We start from the raw sequence: 20,668 nt of genomic DNA on the forward strand, positions 1-20,668 counted from the left end.
TTGCAGAATCCTGAGTACTTACATGTTCTAATGTGACAACTGCTTATTCTTGCCGAGTATTAGTACCTTGTGTAACGTTCTGACAACTGCTGACGTGTAATGTTTGGTCTAATTATGTTTTGTGCAATACAGTCTATATTTACATAGTTCCATGTTGTGTTTACTTTGTGTTGTAGATCTTGCATCATGTGTGTTGTGTGTGTTGTGCAAACGCTTTACACACTGCCTCTGGGTTAGACCTGACTGCTCGTGCCACGCTACCAAGGGGGTGAGGAGGGGTTAACTTAGACAGGTAACTCCCTTGCCCTGACTAGAGTGGGTGGGTTCTGCCTGGCTTATGTGCATCCCCTAGCCAACCAGAAACCCCATTTCTAACAAGGTGGGTGCAGAAAGTCTTGCTTTTGGAGTGTCTTTGGTGCACAAGCAGCATTTCTGCTGCACAATCCCATTGTGGTTGCCATTAATTGCCAATGAGGTGAATGGAGGGCAGGTAACACACACTGGCTCTGCCCAGAACCTGGTGGATGCCAGGCACAACAAGTGGAGAAATAAAAAGAAAACAGCCAAAAAAGAGAGCTAAAACAAGAAAGAAAATGAGATTAAAATAAGACAACCTCTTGCCAGATTATACAAGGAAATCAGTTTTTAAATAGAAGCAATTAATATCAAAACAATAAGGGGGTTTGTTATGGACAGGCACCTGTTGGCTCAGGGGCTGGGGGTTAAGGGGAACAAAAATGAGCAGGTGACAGTCAAACAAAGTTCCAGATAAGAGTTCAGCAAAGTGAGCTGGGCGCACTAGTGGTAGAGTTGCCATTTTGGGAGAGGGAGTGGCAACACTCATGGGCTTCCACACACAACAAGAGGAAGCCAGGCACACTGTTAAAAGCTGGGTGTCTGGTTGGCAGAGGTACGCACCCTGCCCAAGCAGGAGCCACAATCCTAATCACGGTAAGACACAAGCACACTCTAAATTAGCCTGTGCTCACCCCCTGGTAGCTTGCACAGAGAAGTCAGGCTTAAGTTAAGAGGCAATGTGTTAAGTATTTGTGCAGCACTTCAAACAGTGAAACAGGTAAAACATGACAAAATAATACCACACCTGGTTAGAAAAATATCTTACTTTAATGAACAAAACAAGACCAAACGACAATCAAAACCAATAAGCAGAAGTCACAATATGATTTTTTAGAGAATAAACTCAATTCTAGTGCTTAAAACCATAAAGTGCCAAACGGGGCTATTTGGTCACACTAGACAGGGCAAATTTGAAAAGCCAGGCCGACTGCAACAGAGCTCTGCTGCGATACAGGGACCATCCTTGGCCTACTGAAACAATACCTTGGTTCGGAGTTGGGTCTCTACCGCCACCCATCAGGCAGGCCAGACCCTTGATGGCGTCTTTACCAGTAGCTTTTTTTTTTTAGAAACAGTTAAAGTTATCTCTCTAGCTTGGTCAGATCACAGAGCAGTCCTTTTTAATGTTTCTTTTAGAGGCTGTGGCTCCAATTGTAGGGATGCAGACCCTCCTACTGCTACCCGTGCCTGGCATAAGATTCAGATTGTTCCTTTTGCCAGTGCCCTGAATGATTCCATTGTGACGTTTGATGGTAACACAGACCAGGCTGCTGTGCAATACACTTCCTGGCTCTCTGCAGCTGCCGATCGGGCTGCGCCTGCAAAAAAGTCCAGTCAGAAACATAACCGCAGTTCAGCCCCTTGGTTCTTTAACTAGCTTAAAGAAAGCCCCTAAACAAAGCTGTTAAGGAAAGAAAGGCACTGGAGGCTGGATTGTGATCCAGCAGAAAAATTCAAAAACAAACTATGCCTCGCCCAGTATAAGATTCTCATTGTAAAGGAAAAGGTCACGTATTTTACTAGAAGAATCCTAGAGGCCAAACGTTCAACTAGAGAACTTTTTCAGACAGTCAACATGCTCTCTAAGATCTCCTCCATCTTGGCCAAACCCATGACCCAATTTTTCTGTAATTAATTTGGTTCCTTTTTTAGAAAAAAAAGAAGTGGAAGACATATAGAGCAAATTCCCTCTCACCTCTCCCTCCCACGAAACTGAGAGTAAGGTCTCTCCCACACTGACATTTAATAACTTTCTTCAATTTACACCATCCTACACTGAAGAAGCTTCCATGCTCATCTACTTGGCATCGTCTGGCTCTCCTTTTGACCCCTGTCCAACAGTTGTTAAGCTGGTCCCGACATTGTGGCTGCTCCTTTGACCATCATTTTTTAGCAGATGTTCCTGCTTGAGAGTTTTCCTTCAATTTGGAAGAAAGCCTTGGTGCTTTCCTTCTTAAAAAAGAGATCTTTAGATCCAGTGGATCCTAAAAATTACCACCCGATCTTGTTTACCACTACCTGCCATGATAGTGGAGAAAATTATGCACATACAGCTCATGAAATTCATACAAGACAATGATCTTTTTGACCCCACTCAATTTGGCTTCTGTAGCAGCCGTAGCACTGAAACAGCAAGACTTAAGGCCACTGAGAAGCTGCAAATGCTACTGGACCAAGGAAAAAGCGCAGTGCTCCTATTATTAGATCTCTCAGTGGCCTTCAACACAGTTAGCAATCATAAACCGCTTAATCGCCTGGCCAAAATCGGAGTTTGAGGCATTTCCAGGGACCTGCTTAGACCAATTCTTGCGCAGCAGGAAAAAATTGTTAGAGTGGGTGAACAGGTATCTTACCCTTCTCTTCCCCCTTCAGGGTCCCGCAGGGATTGACTCTGAGCCTGACTCTTTTTAATGTTTATGTCACACCATTGGCAGAGTTGGTTCAATCTTTCAGCTCTAGTTTAACCTCCAAAGCGAATGACACTCAAATTGTGGTCTCTTCAGCAAATGAGGACATCAGTCTGGGTCCTAGGCTTTGCGATTGCATGCAGGCAATTGGCAGGTGGATGGGTGGGAACTGTCTAAAACTAAACTCTGATAAGACCGAGGTCATTCTGTTTGGTGCTCAGCTGTCACTCTGGCCTCCATCTTGCCGACCCCATGATATAGGACCCTTACCTACTCCTGTAAGGAAGGTATGGAATCTAGGTTCTCAGACAAGAAACTTAGCTATCAGGAACAAGCTAATGCCACAACATCTTCAGCTTTTTATATGCTGACATTGCAGAAAATGATTTTCTCTTACATTCCCATCCACCTACAGAAGATCTTGGTCACTGCTTCGGTGGTGGCCAAACTGGATTAATCACCACAGAATACAGCCACCAGGCTTCTTTTAAAGCTTCCTAAATATCACCAAGTGTCCGGTTCAATTAGAGATTGGTTGCCGATCTGTTAAAGATTACCTTCAAAACACTCTGTACAAACTTACTTGGTATTCTCCATGAAGAACATTACGGTCTACTAATGCCAAACTGGTCGCAGTCTACAGGTTTAGGTGAGCCACCTTGGGTGGCAGGAGTTTTGTAGTAGGAGCTTCAAAGGCCTGGAATGCTTTTCCTGTTTTTTTTGTGTTTTTTTTAACTTTGTTTATTGGTTTTTCACGTCATTTAGTAATCATTAATACATATGTATGCTCTTCAGTGCAAGCCATAAGTATGGACTCATTTAATACATTCAGGTCGCAATTAATAACAGATGCATTGCGTTATTCGGCCAGTCACTGTACTAATCGCCCACATGGACCTGCCATCAATGCTTCTCATCCATTCTCATGTCCAGTTTCTACCCGTGCACTCTGTATCCCCATATAAACTGTAAACCATTTAAACAACAAGATAGCTAAAAGGTAACTATTTAAAACAAACAGTGTGCGGGTGGAATAAGTTGTGGCATTTGAGACCCAGCCTTGCTAGTACATCTCGATCGCTCTACCATTGGGGTCATCTTAAACGTCCTCCTGTCCCTTCCTCGTTGTGTGAATTTCCCCATCCGGACAGGGACCCTTCAGGTCTAAATTAGAATCATACTTCCTATCCAGGGAGGTGTCAGGATCTTCCTTCCCTCCCCTGAGTCCACCCTTCGGGAATGCTTTTCCTGTTGCTATCGGGAATGCTCCTAATTTATTAAAGTTTCACAAGGAGCTAAAGACATGGCTTTTTAGATCTACTTAGACTTCTGCTCTCTTCTTCTTAGTGCTTAGGGCCAAGATCCCTCTGGGTATTTATTGTGCTTTAGAAAATCCTTTAACAAAATATAACATAACATGATGCGAGGAGCAAAGGAGGTCATGTGCTTGTGTCGATCCAGATGTTGAAGGCGATGCCTTGGCTCTGCAAAGTTGGAGATGCATTGGAAAACAAAGCGATGCACTGTGCAGTCACAAATGTGGTGTTCCCAATCCTCACAGCAGCAGCAATGAGCCAGCGCCAACAGCGATGCAATATCTTTGCAGCAGTGGTGATGCGTCTGCATTGATAGGGATGCACCAGTTCTGAGCAGCACAATGGCATAGATGCATGGATTTTGGATAGGAGCAGCACTTTATACACACTTCTAAGGACTGGATTGGGACCACTTGATTTGTGGCAAGCAAAGTGCAGGTGGTGGAAGTCAGTCAGTTTGCACTCTGTCCAACCAGGGACCCACATTCTAGTCAGGGTAAGGGAGATACACAGCTCAGATAACCCCTGCTCACCCATTTGGTAGCTTGGCACAAGCAGTCAGGCTTATCTCAGAGGCACTGGGTGAAGCATTTGTACAATCACACACAGTAACACAGTGAAAACACCACAAAAGGACTCAACACCAATGTACAAAACAGCCAATATTTATCTGAGCAAAACAAGACGCAAAAAACAAAAATCCAACATACACAAGCAAAGTTATGATTTTTGAAAGATTAAACTTATAGTGCTAAGAAACTCGAAAGCTTCAATTTGGTGTTATGACGGCATTGTGACGGTGTCGTTCCCAATAATCCGATGCCAATGGCGCTGGTCACGGAGTCACATGGACCCCTAGGTACAGTACCTTTTGAAAGTGAGGAAGCAAGACGGTGCACGGAGTCAGGGAAGCGAGGGGGTCGCTGGATCTGGTGTGGCATTGGTTCTGGTGCTGCAGAGCAGTGGAGCAGAGGCACTGGTGCGAAGCATTGGATCCTTGCTGCAGAGCAGTGGAGAAGAGGTGGTGTTGGTGCAAAGCATCGGGTCCTTACACTCCGGCAGGGTCGATGTCCAGCGGGTCAAGATGCGGTGGGGTGACCTCACATGGTCATGGTCAGGCCACTGGGCTGCAGGTGCAGCAGTGTCCCGGAACTCATGAAGTCACGGGAAATCAGCGGGGCTGAGGCGGCATCAGGCCTGCGATGTCAGTCAGGATCATCGCACTCCAGTGGAGACTACGGCTTCTGGTTGCAGGTGGTGTTGCGGGGTCAGGCAGGGGCATCAGTCTAGGTGCGGTCCATCATTGGTGCACTTGGTTTTCCTTGGTTGTAAACCAGCTTTCACCCCCACGAAACTGGAATATGCACCTACTGGCGAGTTAGGGTCCACAGCAAATGAGCCCAAAGACTGGTAGGTAGGTGGAGTCTTTACTGTCCTTGGGACTTCTTAGCAGGAGGCAAGCTTAGTCCAAGCCCTTTGGGAAACTTAACAAGCAGGATACACAGCAAAGTCCAGTCTTTGTCTAAGGCAGAAGCAGCACCTGCAGGCCAATCCAGCAAAGTGCGCACAGCAAAGGGGAAGCACTCCTCTTCCAGCTCTTCAGCTCTTCTCCTTGGCAGAGGTTCCTCTTGATCCAGAAAAGTTCTAATAATATGGGGTTTTGGGTCCATTATGTATACCTACCTTTGAAGTAGGCAAACCTCAAAGGAAAGTCTCTGTTATTGACAAGATCCTGCTTTGCCCAGCCCTAGCCCAAGACACACACCAGGGGGCCAGAGACTGCACTGTGAGAGTATAGGCACAGCCCTTTCAGGTGTAGGTGGCAGGTCCACCCTCCTCACAATAGTCCAGGTGACTCATCAGGATATGCAGGGGAATCCCCAGCTCCCTTTGTGTCACTGTCTACAAGGAATTCACAAATAGCCCAATTGTCAGTCTGACACAGACGTGGATTCCATAGGCAGGCAGAGGAACAGACTAGGTAAGCAAGAAAATGCCCATTTTTTAAAAGTGGCATTTTCAAACTGACAATCTAAAAAACAACTTTACCAAAATATGTATTTTTAAATTGTGAGTTTAGAGACCCCAAACTCTATATCTCTATCTGCTCCCAATGGGAAACTGCACTTAAAAGATATTTAAAGGCAGTCCCCATGTTAACCTATGGGAGAGCGAGACCTTGCAATAGTGAAAAACGAATTTGGCAGTATTTCACCATCAGTACATGTCCTGCCTTTTAAATACACTGCACACTGTCCATGGGGCTACCTAGGGCCTGTGCTAGGGGTGTTCTACGTGTACAAAAAGGGAAGGTTTGGGCCTGGCAAGTAGGTACACTTGCCAGGTCATATTGACCGCTTACAACTGTACACACACACTGCAGTGGCAGGTCTGAGCCATGTTTACAGGGCTACTCATGTGGGTGGCACAATCAGTGCTGCAGACCCACTAGTAGCATTTTATTTACAGGCCGTGGGCACCTCTAGTGCACTTTCTAGGAACTTAATAGTAAATCAAATATGTCAATCATGGTAAAGCCAATTACAAATACAGTTTACATGGAGGGCACTTGCACTTTAGCGCTGGTTAGTAGTGGTAAACTACCCAGAATACCAGAAGCATCAAAAACGAAGTCCAGCACACAGTCAAAAATACAGGAAGCAGAGGCAAAATGATAGGGGAACCCATGCCAAGGATGCCAGGACTAGCAGCATAGCAAGCAGGAAACCAATTGATTAAACCCAGATCTGTGACTGGGGTGAATGTTTGATGTGTTCCACATTCCATCCATCATCTGTTCTTTTTGCAATTGCTGCCGTAAGTGGGAAGGGTATGCCCTGACATGGGTCCTGTGCTTTCTATGCCACCAGATTCAAGCTAACCTGGCTGAAGAGGGGTGAATCCCCCAAAACCGGTCCCAGGATGCAAGTTTCTGGTCCAGTGAGCACCTGGTCTGGCAGTTCGGGCTGGAGTGTTTCCATGGGGAACAGGGTCAAGAAAGATTTGCATACAGCTGGGTCCAAACTGGAATGGAATGGCAAGCAAAAGAACTGATGGATTAAACCCAGATCTGTGACTGGAAGTGAATGTTTGATTTGTTCCACATTACCTCCATCATTTGGTTGGTTTGCTTTTATCACCCTAAGTGCACCAGGGATGCCCAGACGTGGGTACCAGGATCACTATCCACCGGATTCAAGCTAGCCTGGCTGAGGAGGGGTGATACCTTAAAACTGGACCAAGTATGCTTATTTCCTGTCTAGGAAGGACCTTGCATGACAGTTCGGGCTGGACTGCTCTCATGGTGAAATAGGGTCAAGACTGATTTGCACATGGTTGAGTCCAAACTGGGGTGGCGTATTGAGCAAAAGAATTGCTGGCTTAAACTCAGAACTGTGATTGGAGGTGAATGTTTGATTTGTTCCGCATTCCGTCCATCATTTGGTGTGTCAACTTTTTTAAAGTGGCATTTTCAGAATTACAATTTGCCATACTACTTCACCATAAGTTGTGAATTCAGATGTGATTCCAGAGACTTCAAATCTGGGGGCTCTGGCTCTTTCAAACTGGAAATTACACTCATAAGATGTAATTAAATCCAAAAGTTAGCCTATGGGAGAGATGGGCCTTGCAATAGTGAAAAACAAATGCAAGAGTTTTTCACTACCTGGACATGTACAGCTTAAAAGTGCATGTTCAACCTTTCAAATACACTGCACCTTGTCCTTTGGGCTGTCTAGGGCCTACCTTAGGGGTGACGTATGATTATTAAAAGGGCTGGTTTGGGCCTGGCAAGTGGGTTAACTTGCCAGGTCGACATAGAAGTTTAAAGTTGCGCTCACAGGCTTTACAATGGCAGGCCTTAGACATGTTTGAAGGGCTACTGATGTGGGAGCAATTATGTCATCAATATGAGTTATTCTAAATGATGAGAAAATCTGAAAGCTTTCAACAGTAGTGGACAGACTGGCAACTAGCGCTTCTGGAGTATTATCAGTAATAAACACTGAATTAGTTGCAATTAGATCCATGGTTTTGCAAAACCACTTAGCATTAGGCTTTTGTTAGAAATTGTGTCTCTAGCTGGCAAGGGTATGTGCCCAGTCCAAATAGGGATCACCGCTCAAATACACGCTAAAAGATAACCTGTGATCACCCTCTGTTAGCTTGGCACAGAGAAGTCAGGCTTATCTAAAGAGGCAATTTGTAAAGTATTTGTGCAACATACACACACAGTAGCACAACGAAAACACCACAAAAAGACTTCACATAGGTTTAGAAAAATAGACAGTAATGTAATTAATAAATAAAGACCAAAACAACACAAATCCAATGAGTAGAAGTAGAGCTATAAACTTTAGAAGAATAAATGTAAAAATAGCCCTTAGAAGCAAATAGCGCTTTAGGGGTCATTGAGGACACGCTGGACCCGGGACAAGTAAACAGTTCAAGCCGACCATGATAAAGCACAGGCCGGATACAGGACCCACCCAGGTCCGGAGAACAGAGTACCTTGATCCTGGTCACAAACACGAGATGTGAGTTTGATGCATTGATAGATGTGTCAGTGTTACTTTCGCAGACGAGGCACGCCTTGATTTTTCCCACATGGTGATGGTGATGTGTTGGTTTCCAGAGACAAGTGTCATAGCCACTTTGCGTTGTTTTTGAAGCTGATGCTCCCAGTTTCTCAATGCTTTTGTAGGGATGAGTAGACCGCCTTTTAGAGATTTGGGCTGATGCTGCTCATGTCCCAAGTGCAATGCATCCATTTTACTTCCACAACAGGGTCTATGTGCTGATTGCTGCTTCCAGCAGACAGGAGATTTGTCGCTTTCACTGGTGCAAGTATCAGGGTTCACTTCTTGTGAGCAAGGCAGAGGAGCAGGGTTAGAGACTTTGATATCCCTGAGTTTCTAGGAACCGGAGGCAAGCCAACAAGCCCTTGATGATCACTTTGGGTTGCAAGGCAGAGTCCAGCTCTCCATCAGAAGGCAGCAGGGCAGCACAGCAGATAAGCTGCCCGGCCAGGTCAGCCGTTCAGCAGAGTAACAGTCCTTGATGCAGCACAGCAGTTCTTCTGACAGAGTCCAGTTGTAGGTTCAGAAGTGTCTGATTTGTCTGATTTGGTGGGGTCAGAGACCAATCTCTTCTTCTTTTCAGTAGGGCGATGGGATCCCTGATCTTCATAATTAGTTTGGGGCCCTTTGGAGAACTCCTTGCTTTTATTTTTGTTCCCCTCTCCTTTATCTGGTGATGACACTGCCCACCCTGTGGTGATCTCCCCCCATAAGCTTTCTTGTGGACCCTGGTGCTGATCCAGTGGTCTGCCTCCTTAGCAAGCTCCCTGGGGTCTGAGAGCCTATTGTCAACAAGATGTTGGCTCAGATCTGGTAAAGACTGAACATGTGCTTCTTTGCGATCAAGTTATACAGCCCCTGGTAATCCTTTATCTCACTGTACTTCACCCAATGATCCAGTGCCTTGCTAAAGGAATCCACACAAATTTTGTTGGGATAGCTTCTGGCTGTCCCTGAACTTCTGTCTGTGTTTCTCAGAGGTGAGACCAAACTTCCTGACCTGTTTAGGGCCTCCTTCAATGGAGGATACCTTATCCTGTCACCCCCTCTAGGGCCAGTAGGTTGTCCCTCCCCTCACTTGAATGTACCTCCGGAGACTAGCTCCCCAATCCCCCTCAGGGACCTTGTGCATCTCTAAAGCAATCTCATAGGCCTCAAACCATCTATCTATGTTGTCTCCCACCACAAAGTCAGACACCAAACCCTTAGGAATGTGGACCCTCCTGCCTGAGGTCACAGAAGAAATGCCACCACCAGCAGTGCTGGACTCAGCCTGCCTGGCTTTAAGGTCCAGTTCATTCCGGCTCAGCTCCTAAGGCAAAATGAGTTTCTGCTCCTTCATGGCCAATCACTATTTCTCTGTCTCCATAGCCAGCCTTGTTTCCTCTAAGGCCTTCTCTTTCTCCAATTTGAACTTAGCCAGCTCTAATTTCAAATTCCTCTCCTCCCTCCTGTCGTCCAGCTCCTCTGGGGGTAGGCCTCTAGATGAAATGCTGCTCCTGGGGGAGCCTCTACTCCATTGGCACCCTACCCCACTGGCAATTCCAATGAATCCTGATCCAGCTACACATCATCATCTGTCATCTCACCCCCCTCCTCTGGGGGTCACAGGTATGCCCCAAGCTGCTAGCCCGACCCTCAGCACCTTATGCAGCTCCACCCTCCTGATGAAGCATTTTGTAAAAAGCTTGAACTCCTCGCAAAAATCCTTGTGTAGGGCCACAGTGTAACTCTCCAACTTGGTCACTTCACAGTCCATTTTTGCAGGTTCAGATGTAGGACCTCCAGTCAGAGACATGATTTAAAAAAAAGCAAAAATGCAAATCAGGGACAATTGAAAAAATAAAAATTGCCAAACAGAGAGAGTATGGAAAAATGCCAATGAGGATCAGAGACAATGGATTCAAAGTGGTCTTATGTGTGAATGGTAGTGTACACCAAATTACTGTAAGGCAGTGCACAAACACAAGTCCTATCCTGACTACGGATCATCAATGTTAGAAATTGGCTCTCCATTTGGTAAAGGTATGCACCCTGTCCTCGTAGGGGCCACAATCCTAGACAAGGTAAGTCACTTATACACCATAAATAAACCTCTGCTTACTCTCTGGTAGCTCAGCACATAGCAGGTAGGCTTAAATTAGGAGGCAATGTGTAAAGTATTTGTGCAACACTAACAACAGTAAAACAGTGAAAACACCACAAAAATAGTCCATACCGGGTTAGAAAAATAGAGCTTAATTTAATGAACACAACAAGACCAAAATGACTAAAATCTAAAGGCTAGAAGTAGAGAGATGAATTTTTAAACAATGTCTGCAGATATAGTTGTTGAAAGCATAATGCGCCAATAGGAGCTATTTGGTTGCGCTAGACCAAGTGAAATCTAAAACGTCAGACGTCCGCGATGGAGCGCAGGTCAGCTACAGAGACCGACCTTGTCCTGCTGAAATCAGTACCTTGGTTCAGGGTTGTGTCGGCATTGAGGAGTGATGTGAGGAGAAGCGGTGTTGATGCACTGTCGTCGATCCAGTCAGAGTAGGCAATGCTTTGGTTCTGAACTGTGCAATTGGAAATGCATTGATGTAGAACCCCTTTGTTGCAGGTGAAGCGTTGTCATTGACCCATGCAGCCAGCAATGCAATGTCTCCTGCAGCAGCAATGCAATGGTGTCGAGGGTGATTTTGGTAGGAAACAGCTAGCAAACCTTCTTCTAGGACTGGACTGGCACCACTTGGCAGGGCAGGATTCACAGATGATAGAGTCCAGAAGTTGCATCAGAGTTGTTGGAAGTCTTTGATGTCCCTGAGACTTCAGAACACAAGGCAAGCCAGCAAGCACTTGGATTCACTTTGGTTCCGGGGATGTATAGATGCACATCCAGTCCTTCTCACTCCTAGGCAAGGAGAGTAGCAGGCAACAGGACAGGCACAACAAAGCAGAGTCTAGCAGAGTCCAGCAGAGTGACAGTCCTTTTAGCAGCAGCACGGCAGTCCGTCTTCCTGGCAGAAGGTCCTCAGGTCCAGAAGTGTACTGATTTAGTGGTGACTGATGTCCAGTACTTATACCCAGTTGTGCATTTGAAGAAAGTGCATAACATCCCCTCATGGGTGCTGAATTTCAGAACTAGGGCACACCTGTATGTCTTATTTTATTCATTGTTTCTTTACTGATTGTCTAAATATTATGTTTCTTTGTATGTTCATTGGGCTACTCAAAAACAAAATGTTAACATAATGTCATGTTTTGTTTTTTGTTCTTCTGTATGACTACAATTTGTGTAAATGAGGATAAACAAAATATGTACTATGCAGCAAATAAATCGTGATCACATTCATTGAATGAGGTGGTCACGTATATTAACAAATGTTTCTTTAAGTAAGGTCAAGACGGTGATTTTTTTCTCAGGTTTGATACTGAATAGTGGCCCAGCCTTGCTGACATTAAAAGGGCCCAACCTTGAAGTTTGTGGCAAACTTTTTAAAAGTAGCATTTTCTGAATTACAATTTAAAATATGACCACCATAAGTTGTGCTTTTAAATTTTGATCCCTGAGACACTAAACTTCGGGGTCCCATCTCTTCCCAGTTGGAAATTACACTTACTAACTGTTAACCTATGGAAAAGATAGGCCTAGCAGTAGTGAAAAATGAATTTATGAGTCTTTACTACCTAGACATGAAAACTTAAAAGTACATGTCTAACTTTTTAAATACAATGTACAATGCCCTTGGGGGTGTCTGGGGCCTAATTGAGAGGTGGCTTATATGTATTAAAATTAGTGTTTGGGCCTCGCAAGAGTGAAAACTTGCAGGTCGCCATGGCAGTTTACACTTACGAACAAAGGCTCTGCAGTGGCAGGACTGAGTCATGTTTAAAGGGCTATTGAAGTGGGTGGCACAAAAAGGGCTGCAGGCCCACTAGAAGCATTGAATTTACAGGTCCTGGGCACACGTAGTGCACTTTACTAGAGGTGTATGAGTAAGTTTAATATGCCAATTGTGGATAGGCTAATGCTACCTGTATTACGCAGAGAGCCCATGCACTTTAGTAGTGGTAAAGTGCCCAAAGTCAGGAGGTCAGAGGGCAAAATGTTTAGAGGATACCACGTCAAAAATGCCAGGTCTAATGCCCATCCAGTAGATTAATAAAGTCACTACACCTGCGTGTCTAGTAACATTTTAAAGATTTTTCGAGGCCTGTTCTCTGTTTGTTGATGTCAGAACATGTATGCTTGAGAGATACTGAGCGTGAGAGAGGGAGTGTGTGTGTGTGTATTGCTGTGTGTATGGTACCTCTTTGCATTTCGTATTTTTGTGCCGCTTTTTATACCTGTGTTTTGTCTTTAATGCCCTACTGATATACCAGTTATGCTTGTCGGTTCTTTATTTATCGTTGTAAATTGATACACTATGGCGGTCATTCTGACGGCGGCGGTCGCCGCCCGCCAAGCGGTTCCCGCCGAAAGACCGCTCCGCGGTCAAAAGACCACGGCGGCCATTCCGGCTTTCCCGCTGGGCCAGCGGGCGACCGCCAGAAGACCGCCGGCCGGCCCAGCGGGAAAGCCCCTTCAACAATGAAGCCGGCTCGGAATGGAGCCGGCGGAGTTGCAGGGGTGCTACGGGTGCAGTGGCACCCGTCGCGATTTTCACTGTCTGCAAAGCAGACAGTGAAAATCTTTGTGGGGCCCTGTTAGGCATGGGCAGTGCAGGGGCCCCCAGGGGCCCCACGGCACCCGTTCCCACCATCCTGGTTCTGGCGGTGGACACCGCCAGAAACAGGCTGGCAGGAAGGCGGTCGGAATCCCCATGGCGGTGCTGCAAGCAGCGCCGCCATGGCGGATTCCCTGGGCCAGCGGGAAACCGGCGGGAAACCGCCGGCTCCCCTTTTCTGACCGCGGCGGTCAGAATCGCCAAGGAAGCACCGCCAGCCTGTTGGCGGTGCTTCCGCCACCCTCCGCCATGGCGGTCATGGACCGCCAGGGTCAGAATGACCCCCTATATTTGCTATATATTCGCTTTGTCTTTTATTCTGTATGAGTGTTGCAAAATACATCAATCAAGTCCAAAAATGCATTTTACGTTCAAAGTTATTTGAGTGAATGCATTACAACTACAACGTTATAGGAAACAAGGAATGCATTATTAGCAGGAGTAGTAGTTTCCACATGCATTTTCCCTTGCAATGATGTGGCCTTTTGTATATGCATTGTTTATGTAAACAGGAATATTGAAACATATATTCGTTCCCCGCACCTCCATCATGTGGCTGTTGTACTGCAAACATTGACTGCTCTTTCTAATTTTCTTTAAACAAACAGGTGAGACTTACTTCCGTGTTTCACTGTGACATCCTGCACGCTCGGTAGACTTTAATTCTCGTTATTTGCAAATCTATTGTATGTACCCTTCGTGTAACCTTTTCAAGCTAGTAATGTATTTTTAGCAAACCCTGTTTGATTAGCAAATGCCAAGCGAGCAAAGCTTCAACGTATTGTTCGTTTAGACCTTGATAGACTACTGCAGTTATTGAGCTATCTACATCGAACGTGTGTACCATATCCCCTGGAAGATTATCGAAATCAGTCCCCATGTAATTACCGTTCACCATCTGCTCCACCAGGGCCTGCGCGGATCTGCTAGCATCTTGCAGCTTCCTGTTCTTCTCCGGCTTCTCGCGCTCTATAGCCTGCAGCATGACAGGAAAGGTGAGTGTTTTAGTACAGGGACTCTGAGGCAGCACAGTAATTAGAACTTGACGATGTCCTTTGATGCTATGGCTTGCTTCGCCCCTGACAGGGTTGCCCGTGAATCTAAACACATTAGCTATGACCATCACACCAGTAAATATCATCACACAAGAGGAGACAGGCCTTTGGCTTCACACAGTAGTTTCTCTTTCTTTGTTTCCCGAAAGATAGCTGATAAAAATCAAGTAGATAAATGCGCTACAAAATCTTCAGACATGATGTATGGAAAAGAGCAGCGTGAGGAATTAAGTCCGCCAGGGAAACAGATACAGCGTATTACACTTAAATGAGACAATTCAGAGCGTGGCAACCGAAAGTAAACGAGAACAGTGATTCTATGGCAATGGATATACTTTACAATTTCATTTTTCATCATAAGAGAGTCCCTATTCCCACCACAATTGTCGCTCTTCTGAATGCACTGAAGGAAGGATGACCTTTGCCTGAAGTGCCAGTAACGTAACTGCTAATATTATTCTTATTACAACAAATGACTTACCTGAAATGTTTATACTGATTAACAGAATACTGATAAAACTAGTAATAAAAAAACAATTAATTAGAAGTACTACTATTGCAATTATACCACGACTACTATTGCTACTACAATACCAATAATGAAGAGTACATATATTAATTATAATAGTAATAATTTACGTAATGATGCTCTTGTTATTAACAATATTACTACTAATAATAGTAGTGGTCGTGAAAATTATAGTAATTTGAATGATGACTATAAATAAGAACATAAAATGTCACAGTAAAATTCTATGACATTGGAGACCGGGGGCAAATTTAAGAGCCCCTAGCGCCTCCTTGCGCCATATTAGCTTCATTTGTTACGCTAATGTGGCCCAACAAGAACACAAATGCTACGACAAATTTACAAAGTTGTGCAATGCATGCCAAAGAGAGTGTTCTACCGTTAGGGGGGCAAAAAATGGGGCAAAGAAATCTAGGAGATTTCTTTGCGTCATTTTTTTGGCACTTTTAATGCCTGATCAGAGCAGGCATTAAAAGGAGGCCCACCATTCTTTACAGTGGGCCTCAATTGGCTTTGCAGGATTAGCATCAACATTTTTGAAGGTCATCGTGCAAAGCTCCGAACTAGCATTAAACATTTTGACGCTAGTACTCTACCTACCGCCATGATGCACCATCTCTTAGATACGGCACACTCATGCTGGTGTTAGAGAGGCACTAAGGGCCACAAGCAAGGAGGCGCTGCACTGGGTGCAGTGACACGTTCCTTAAACCAGGCCCCAGGTACCATATCACAGCAAACAGACTGAGAACCTAAAGGTCTGGAAAAAAAGGATTGGCCAACAGCTTATGCTGTACATCACAGTAGTGTGCCTTGTACATTTACAATGTTCCAGCTAGATGTATACCATGACAGAGTAGTGGACTCATCTGCCGCTCTTTCAGAGTGAGCAACAGTGCCTCTGAACTTTAAGGAGAGCCTTAGGAAGGATGAAGTCCGTAACATTACCTGTAAACTTGTACTGAATGGATATATCATTCCTAGCCTCTATTGTGAGGTGCAGTATTACTCTCCTAAAGAGTCAGGCTTTAAATTCATTCCTTTGCTGCATGGCTTAGCATCAATAAATCCCAAGCCTGGTTTATGGAGAAGCGACCGACTGTCTCATTTGGGAGTATGCTATAAGAGTGTCCTGGAAGTCTTCCTTGGCAGCGCGCAGTCTGTCGGCTACTCCCCTAAGAGTGAAATTTCCCTAACAGAAAAATAAACCAAACCACCAGTGAGTCCATCATTTGCAGGCTGCCTGCCCTCATGCAACAGAGGTAATGTTTCTACAGGAAAGCACTCATGACTGCATACCTTCTACACACACCGCAGCGCAGAATTGACTAAAAAAGGCAGCACTTTGTATTTAAAGTGCACAACATTGTTGATTGCATCATTTTTGCTTCTGGGATATTTTGTATTGTAAGGATATTGAAGTTTAGTGAATTAAGGACTGCTTTAGAGTTTTGCTGATGGGATACTTAACAGATCTTCTGCAATACAATGCATTATATCCTGTTGTATTTGCAATACAGCAGACAGGATATCTGACACATTTGTGACAGTGTATCACATCTGCCAAACTCTAAATCAGACCCTTTAAGGCAAATTTATCATTGTAATGCATAGCCCTTGCATCACGCAAGGGCGCACAAAGGTGACACAACAACAAAGTCAGATTTATCAAGCCAATGCTATGCCACCATTTGTTTCCTTGAGTGGCTTGATAAATCTTGAGTAATGTAAGGCAGCACAAATCGCTGCCTTGCATTAGTCTAGTTACCCAGGGAGGCTTTCCATGGGTGGAACGTTGCTGCTCAGACGCATCCACCTATGGATTTTGGCACAATCCAAGATTTACCAACACTGGCAACCCTAGAAATGTGTCTATATACTACACCTTCCCAAGGGAGGCACAACAAGGAGAAATATATATTTTTTTCTCACCATTGTTTCTTCTTTCCAAGTGTGCTACATTCTGCAGCACACTTGTAAAGAGGAAAATGCCTCTTAGGATTGTTTTTGTGCAAGAAGGTGCCCGCTGCCTATACAGAAACAATCCTGCCTGCAATGTAGGTACCATTGCAGAAAGTAGCACATTGTGCACCAGCACAAGAAAAGGACAGAAATGTGCCATAACATGTTAAATATCCTGGACTTTCCCCTTCTTACAGCGCGGTAAGGGGTCTTGCTGCGCTGTGTGAAATAATAATAAATCTGCCCCTCTGTGTTTTCAAGTGCTACAGAATCCTCTTGATTTATTTATATGATGTACTGTATTTTTCGTTTCTCAGTAAAATATCGAAAAATATAAGAAAAACAAAACCAACCTGATTAGTTTTATTATTCCAAAATACATAAGTTCATACAGCTATTCCACTAATTTGATAGAAGTACAAATGTTCACGTTAATTTATGAAGCTATAAGTTATCTATAATGAGTTTGTATAATTTATTTTCACGTTATTTTTTAGTAAGATCTTTTTGCTTTAATTGTGGAAGACATTTATTTTCACTTCTTACAAACAAGAGTAATAATTCAGCATGTTTGAACCTTACATGAGAGAACTACTGAAAACATCCCAGCGATGACTTGAAATGCAGTGCAGACTGCTGAAGCAGCTCAAGTAGCTACAAGTAAAATAACATGACAGGGGTGGGGTGATGTAGAAGTGAAATTACAAGACTGGTGACAGAAGCAGCTGTGGGTGAAGAAGGAATAGAGATCCGATTATTGCAGTAATAAGAAAGGCCATGACCCAAGCAGCTACTGTGTCTTGGGTCATATTCCGAGTAGCTTACTGACAGGAGCTGCTGTAGTATTTTCGTCAAATGTGGTAAAAAAAAGGGACAGTGGCGAAATTTGACAAGTCCAATAATGTAAAAACTGGTATGTAAAAATAGTTAGGTCATCTCCACCATTATTTTCTCATCCTTGTCCTGTTACCAGATTACATACATTCATTAGTCAAAAATTGAATGTCAAAAACAATAAGGGAATTATTGTCTTTCTGTGATAATTATGAAAATTAAAATACTGAAGCTGAGAAAGCTAGTAGGAGCAATATCGATAACAACAACATAGAAAAACTCATGTTGACATTGTTAGGGTGCTCCAAGGCTATGACATGAAAGCACATTTCAAAAGGTATTAGACCACAAAAGTATGGTTGAAAAAATGGCCTCCGTATATTTCATGAATATATCATTGACTACTAAATGTCTTCATTGTAAGAAATTGCTTTATTAATCTGAAGGAGGTATACCGCTACCAGCTTAGTAAACAGAGTTTAGAAAGGACACAGCACAGTTGTAGAAGAATCTCTGCTCAGCCTCTGGTAAAAATAAAATCACAAGTAGCACGCAATTTTCCAGGGAGGTACATGTTAAGTTCTGGCTGTACCAAATGATTTTGAATTCAGAAACATGACCAAATACAATTCCTAATCCAATTTTGAAATATAAAGACACGTTTAATAAGGAAAAAGTAATTAAACAATCCAAACTGGATACAAGGAATTGGAGATATGAATTTATAACATTTTAAGTCAGAAAGAACTTTGAAAATAAAAGCTACTAATCAGAAGTTATAGGTAGTGGTTGACCAGGACCAAGGTGCAATTGCAGGCTGACCATGAAGGAGTGGAATATGCGCAGGCCAAATGTGTTGTTGCTAGAACTGTCAGCCTTAGTGTGATCTTCCCCCAAACGTTTTGTCTTCTCCCCTCCTGTTATGCTGAAATTCTGTTTGTTTGCCATAGGACTATGTGCTCTTTACCACTACTAACCAGTGCTAAAGTGATTGGCTCACTACCTAAAACATGGTAACACTGGCTTACAACTGATTGGCCTATTGACTTTACTTATAAATTCTTCATAAAGTGGTATTCCACATACCCAAGGGTGGTAAATTAAATGCTACTAGTGGGCCTGCAGCATTGACTGTTCCACCCACTTAAAAAGCCCTTTAAAACATGCCTCAGGCCTGACATTGCAGCCTGTGTGCAGTTTAAGCTACAATTTAAGTTTGCAAAATAAGCATTTTTACAAGCCAAATAATCGATTTTTAATACATGCAAGTCACCCTTGGCTATGCTCCAAACAGCTCATAGGGCAGGGACATTGTATTTAAAATGTTAGACATGCTTTGAAGTGGTTCATGTCCTGCAAGTGAAAAACTCACAAATTTGTATTTCACCACTGAGGTCTACTTTTCCTAATGAATAACATTGATGTACCTTATTACATTTAATAAGTATTAACATTTGCATTTGAATAGGTAGAGATGTAATGCTTGGTGTTGAAATAATTGTAATTCAAAATCTTCTTCAATGGTACCCTCCAAATTTAAGTCACAATTCTGAAAATACCACTTTTAGTAATATGGCATTTTCTTGTGCTAACATTTGGTGTCTTTGTCCCGGATCACATGAACAGCTGTAGTTAGCAGTTGGCTCTTGTTAGACCTGTGAGCCTTAGGGTGGTCTTCCGCCAAAACATTTTGCCTTTCCTCCTCTATTCTGGTGTACCTATTTTTGTTGGCCCTAGGAGTCTGAGCACTGCTCAGGTTGACCGCTGCCAACCAGTGCTAAAGTGCCTGTGCTCACTGTAAGAAAGTGTCCCTTTTTTGCCTAGCCTTCTTAACATTTGCCTGGTATTTGATGCAATTTTGACTGAAAGTGCACTGGTTTCCTGCTAACCAGGTCCCTAGTGCCAGACATCTTCCCTTAAAAATGTGCAATTGTTCCCCAATTGTTCCCCAATTGGCCATACATTTGGCACCCCTGTAAGTTCCAAGTAAAGGGTACCACTGGTACCCAGGGCATGGGTACAAAAGAGGCTTGTAAATGGCAGCAGCATGTATTGTGTCACCCTCGGGGGGCCCTCACCTAGTACAGGCAGACTGCCATTCCAGGCAGTGTGTCTTGGTGCAGACAAAAGTGAAAACACATCATGACACACAGCATGTGTTCCATGTCACCTAACACTGCATGCAATATATTTAACTCAGTCTTTCACTGCAGCCCCTACAGCCCTAAGACAGTGTGTAATATGTTAGATGTGAAGACAGCTTCAAGAGCAGATATGGCCCTGCTATGTCTTTGTCAATCCTCAGACACAGTGAGTGAAAAGGGAAGCCATTTTAAGTACATGTGCTAGACACTGGTCAGTGCTAGTTCCCCAGCTACATGATGACTTCTTTGAAAATAAGGATGTTTGGAATCAAGCATCTCATATTAATTAACCCTTACTGATGCCAGTGATTGATTTATGAATGCATGCACCCAGAGAGCACATTAGAGGTGCCCCCTGAAAACCTTTCATCTACCTGTGTGCTGGCTGACTAGTTTTTACTACCGTTCAACCAACAGACAGGTTTCTGATCCCCAAGGGTGAGAGACTTCGATCTTGGGTGGAGAGGAAAAAAGCCTGCTCTGGCAGGGATGTTAACACACCCCTCCCAAAAGGATGACCTGTAAATCTGCATTCCAAGGCAAAGGGCTTCAAAGGAGCCCACCAACCTTGGTATGCAAATCTGGCTTCCCTTGAATGGCAAATGCAAACCCCTCTTCCCCAGGGCCCATTTGGAACCTAGACAAGCTGTACATTTGGTACCCAGAGATGTGTGCCCACCCCTCAGATCAGTCTCACCCCTAAGGTGATCTGGCTGATGTGGACACAACATTTAGAAATAGAAATCTGTCATCTTGGTGTTGGCAGAATCT

General features: G+C 44.0%; 1 protein-coding gene across 4 annotated transcripts in view; it reads right to left on the bottom strand.

Annotated features, from left to right (window-relative positions):
- DMD (dystrophin) overlaps positions 1-20,668 on the bottom strand; it is a 6,960,831-nt gene that overhangs the window by 5,094,551 nt on the left and 1,845,612 nt on the right. For all 4 annotated transcript variants that reach the window (XM_069204753.1, XM_069204754.1, XM_069204752.1 and 1 more), the window contains one exon: positions 14,262-14,349. In XM_069204753.1, the coding sequence (XP_069060854.1) occupies positions 14,262-14,349 (88 nt within the window). The remainder of the gene's footprint in view (positions 1-14,261; positions 14,350-20,668) is intronic.

This window comes from Pleurodeles waltl, chromosome 8, assembly GCF_031143425.1.
Source record: "Pleurodeles waltl isolate 20211129_DDA chromosome 8, aPleWal1.hap1.20221129, whole genome shotgun sequence".
Classification (NCBI taxonomy): Eukaryota; Metazoa; Chordata; class Amphibia; order Caudata; family Salamandridae; genus Pleurodeles; species Pleurodeles waltl.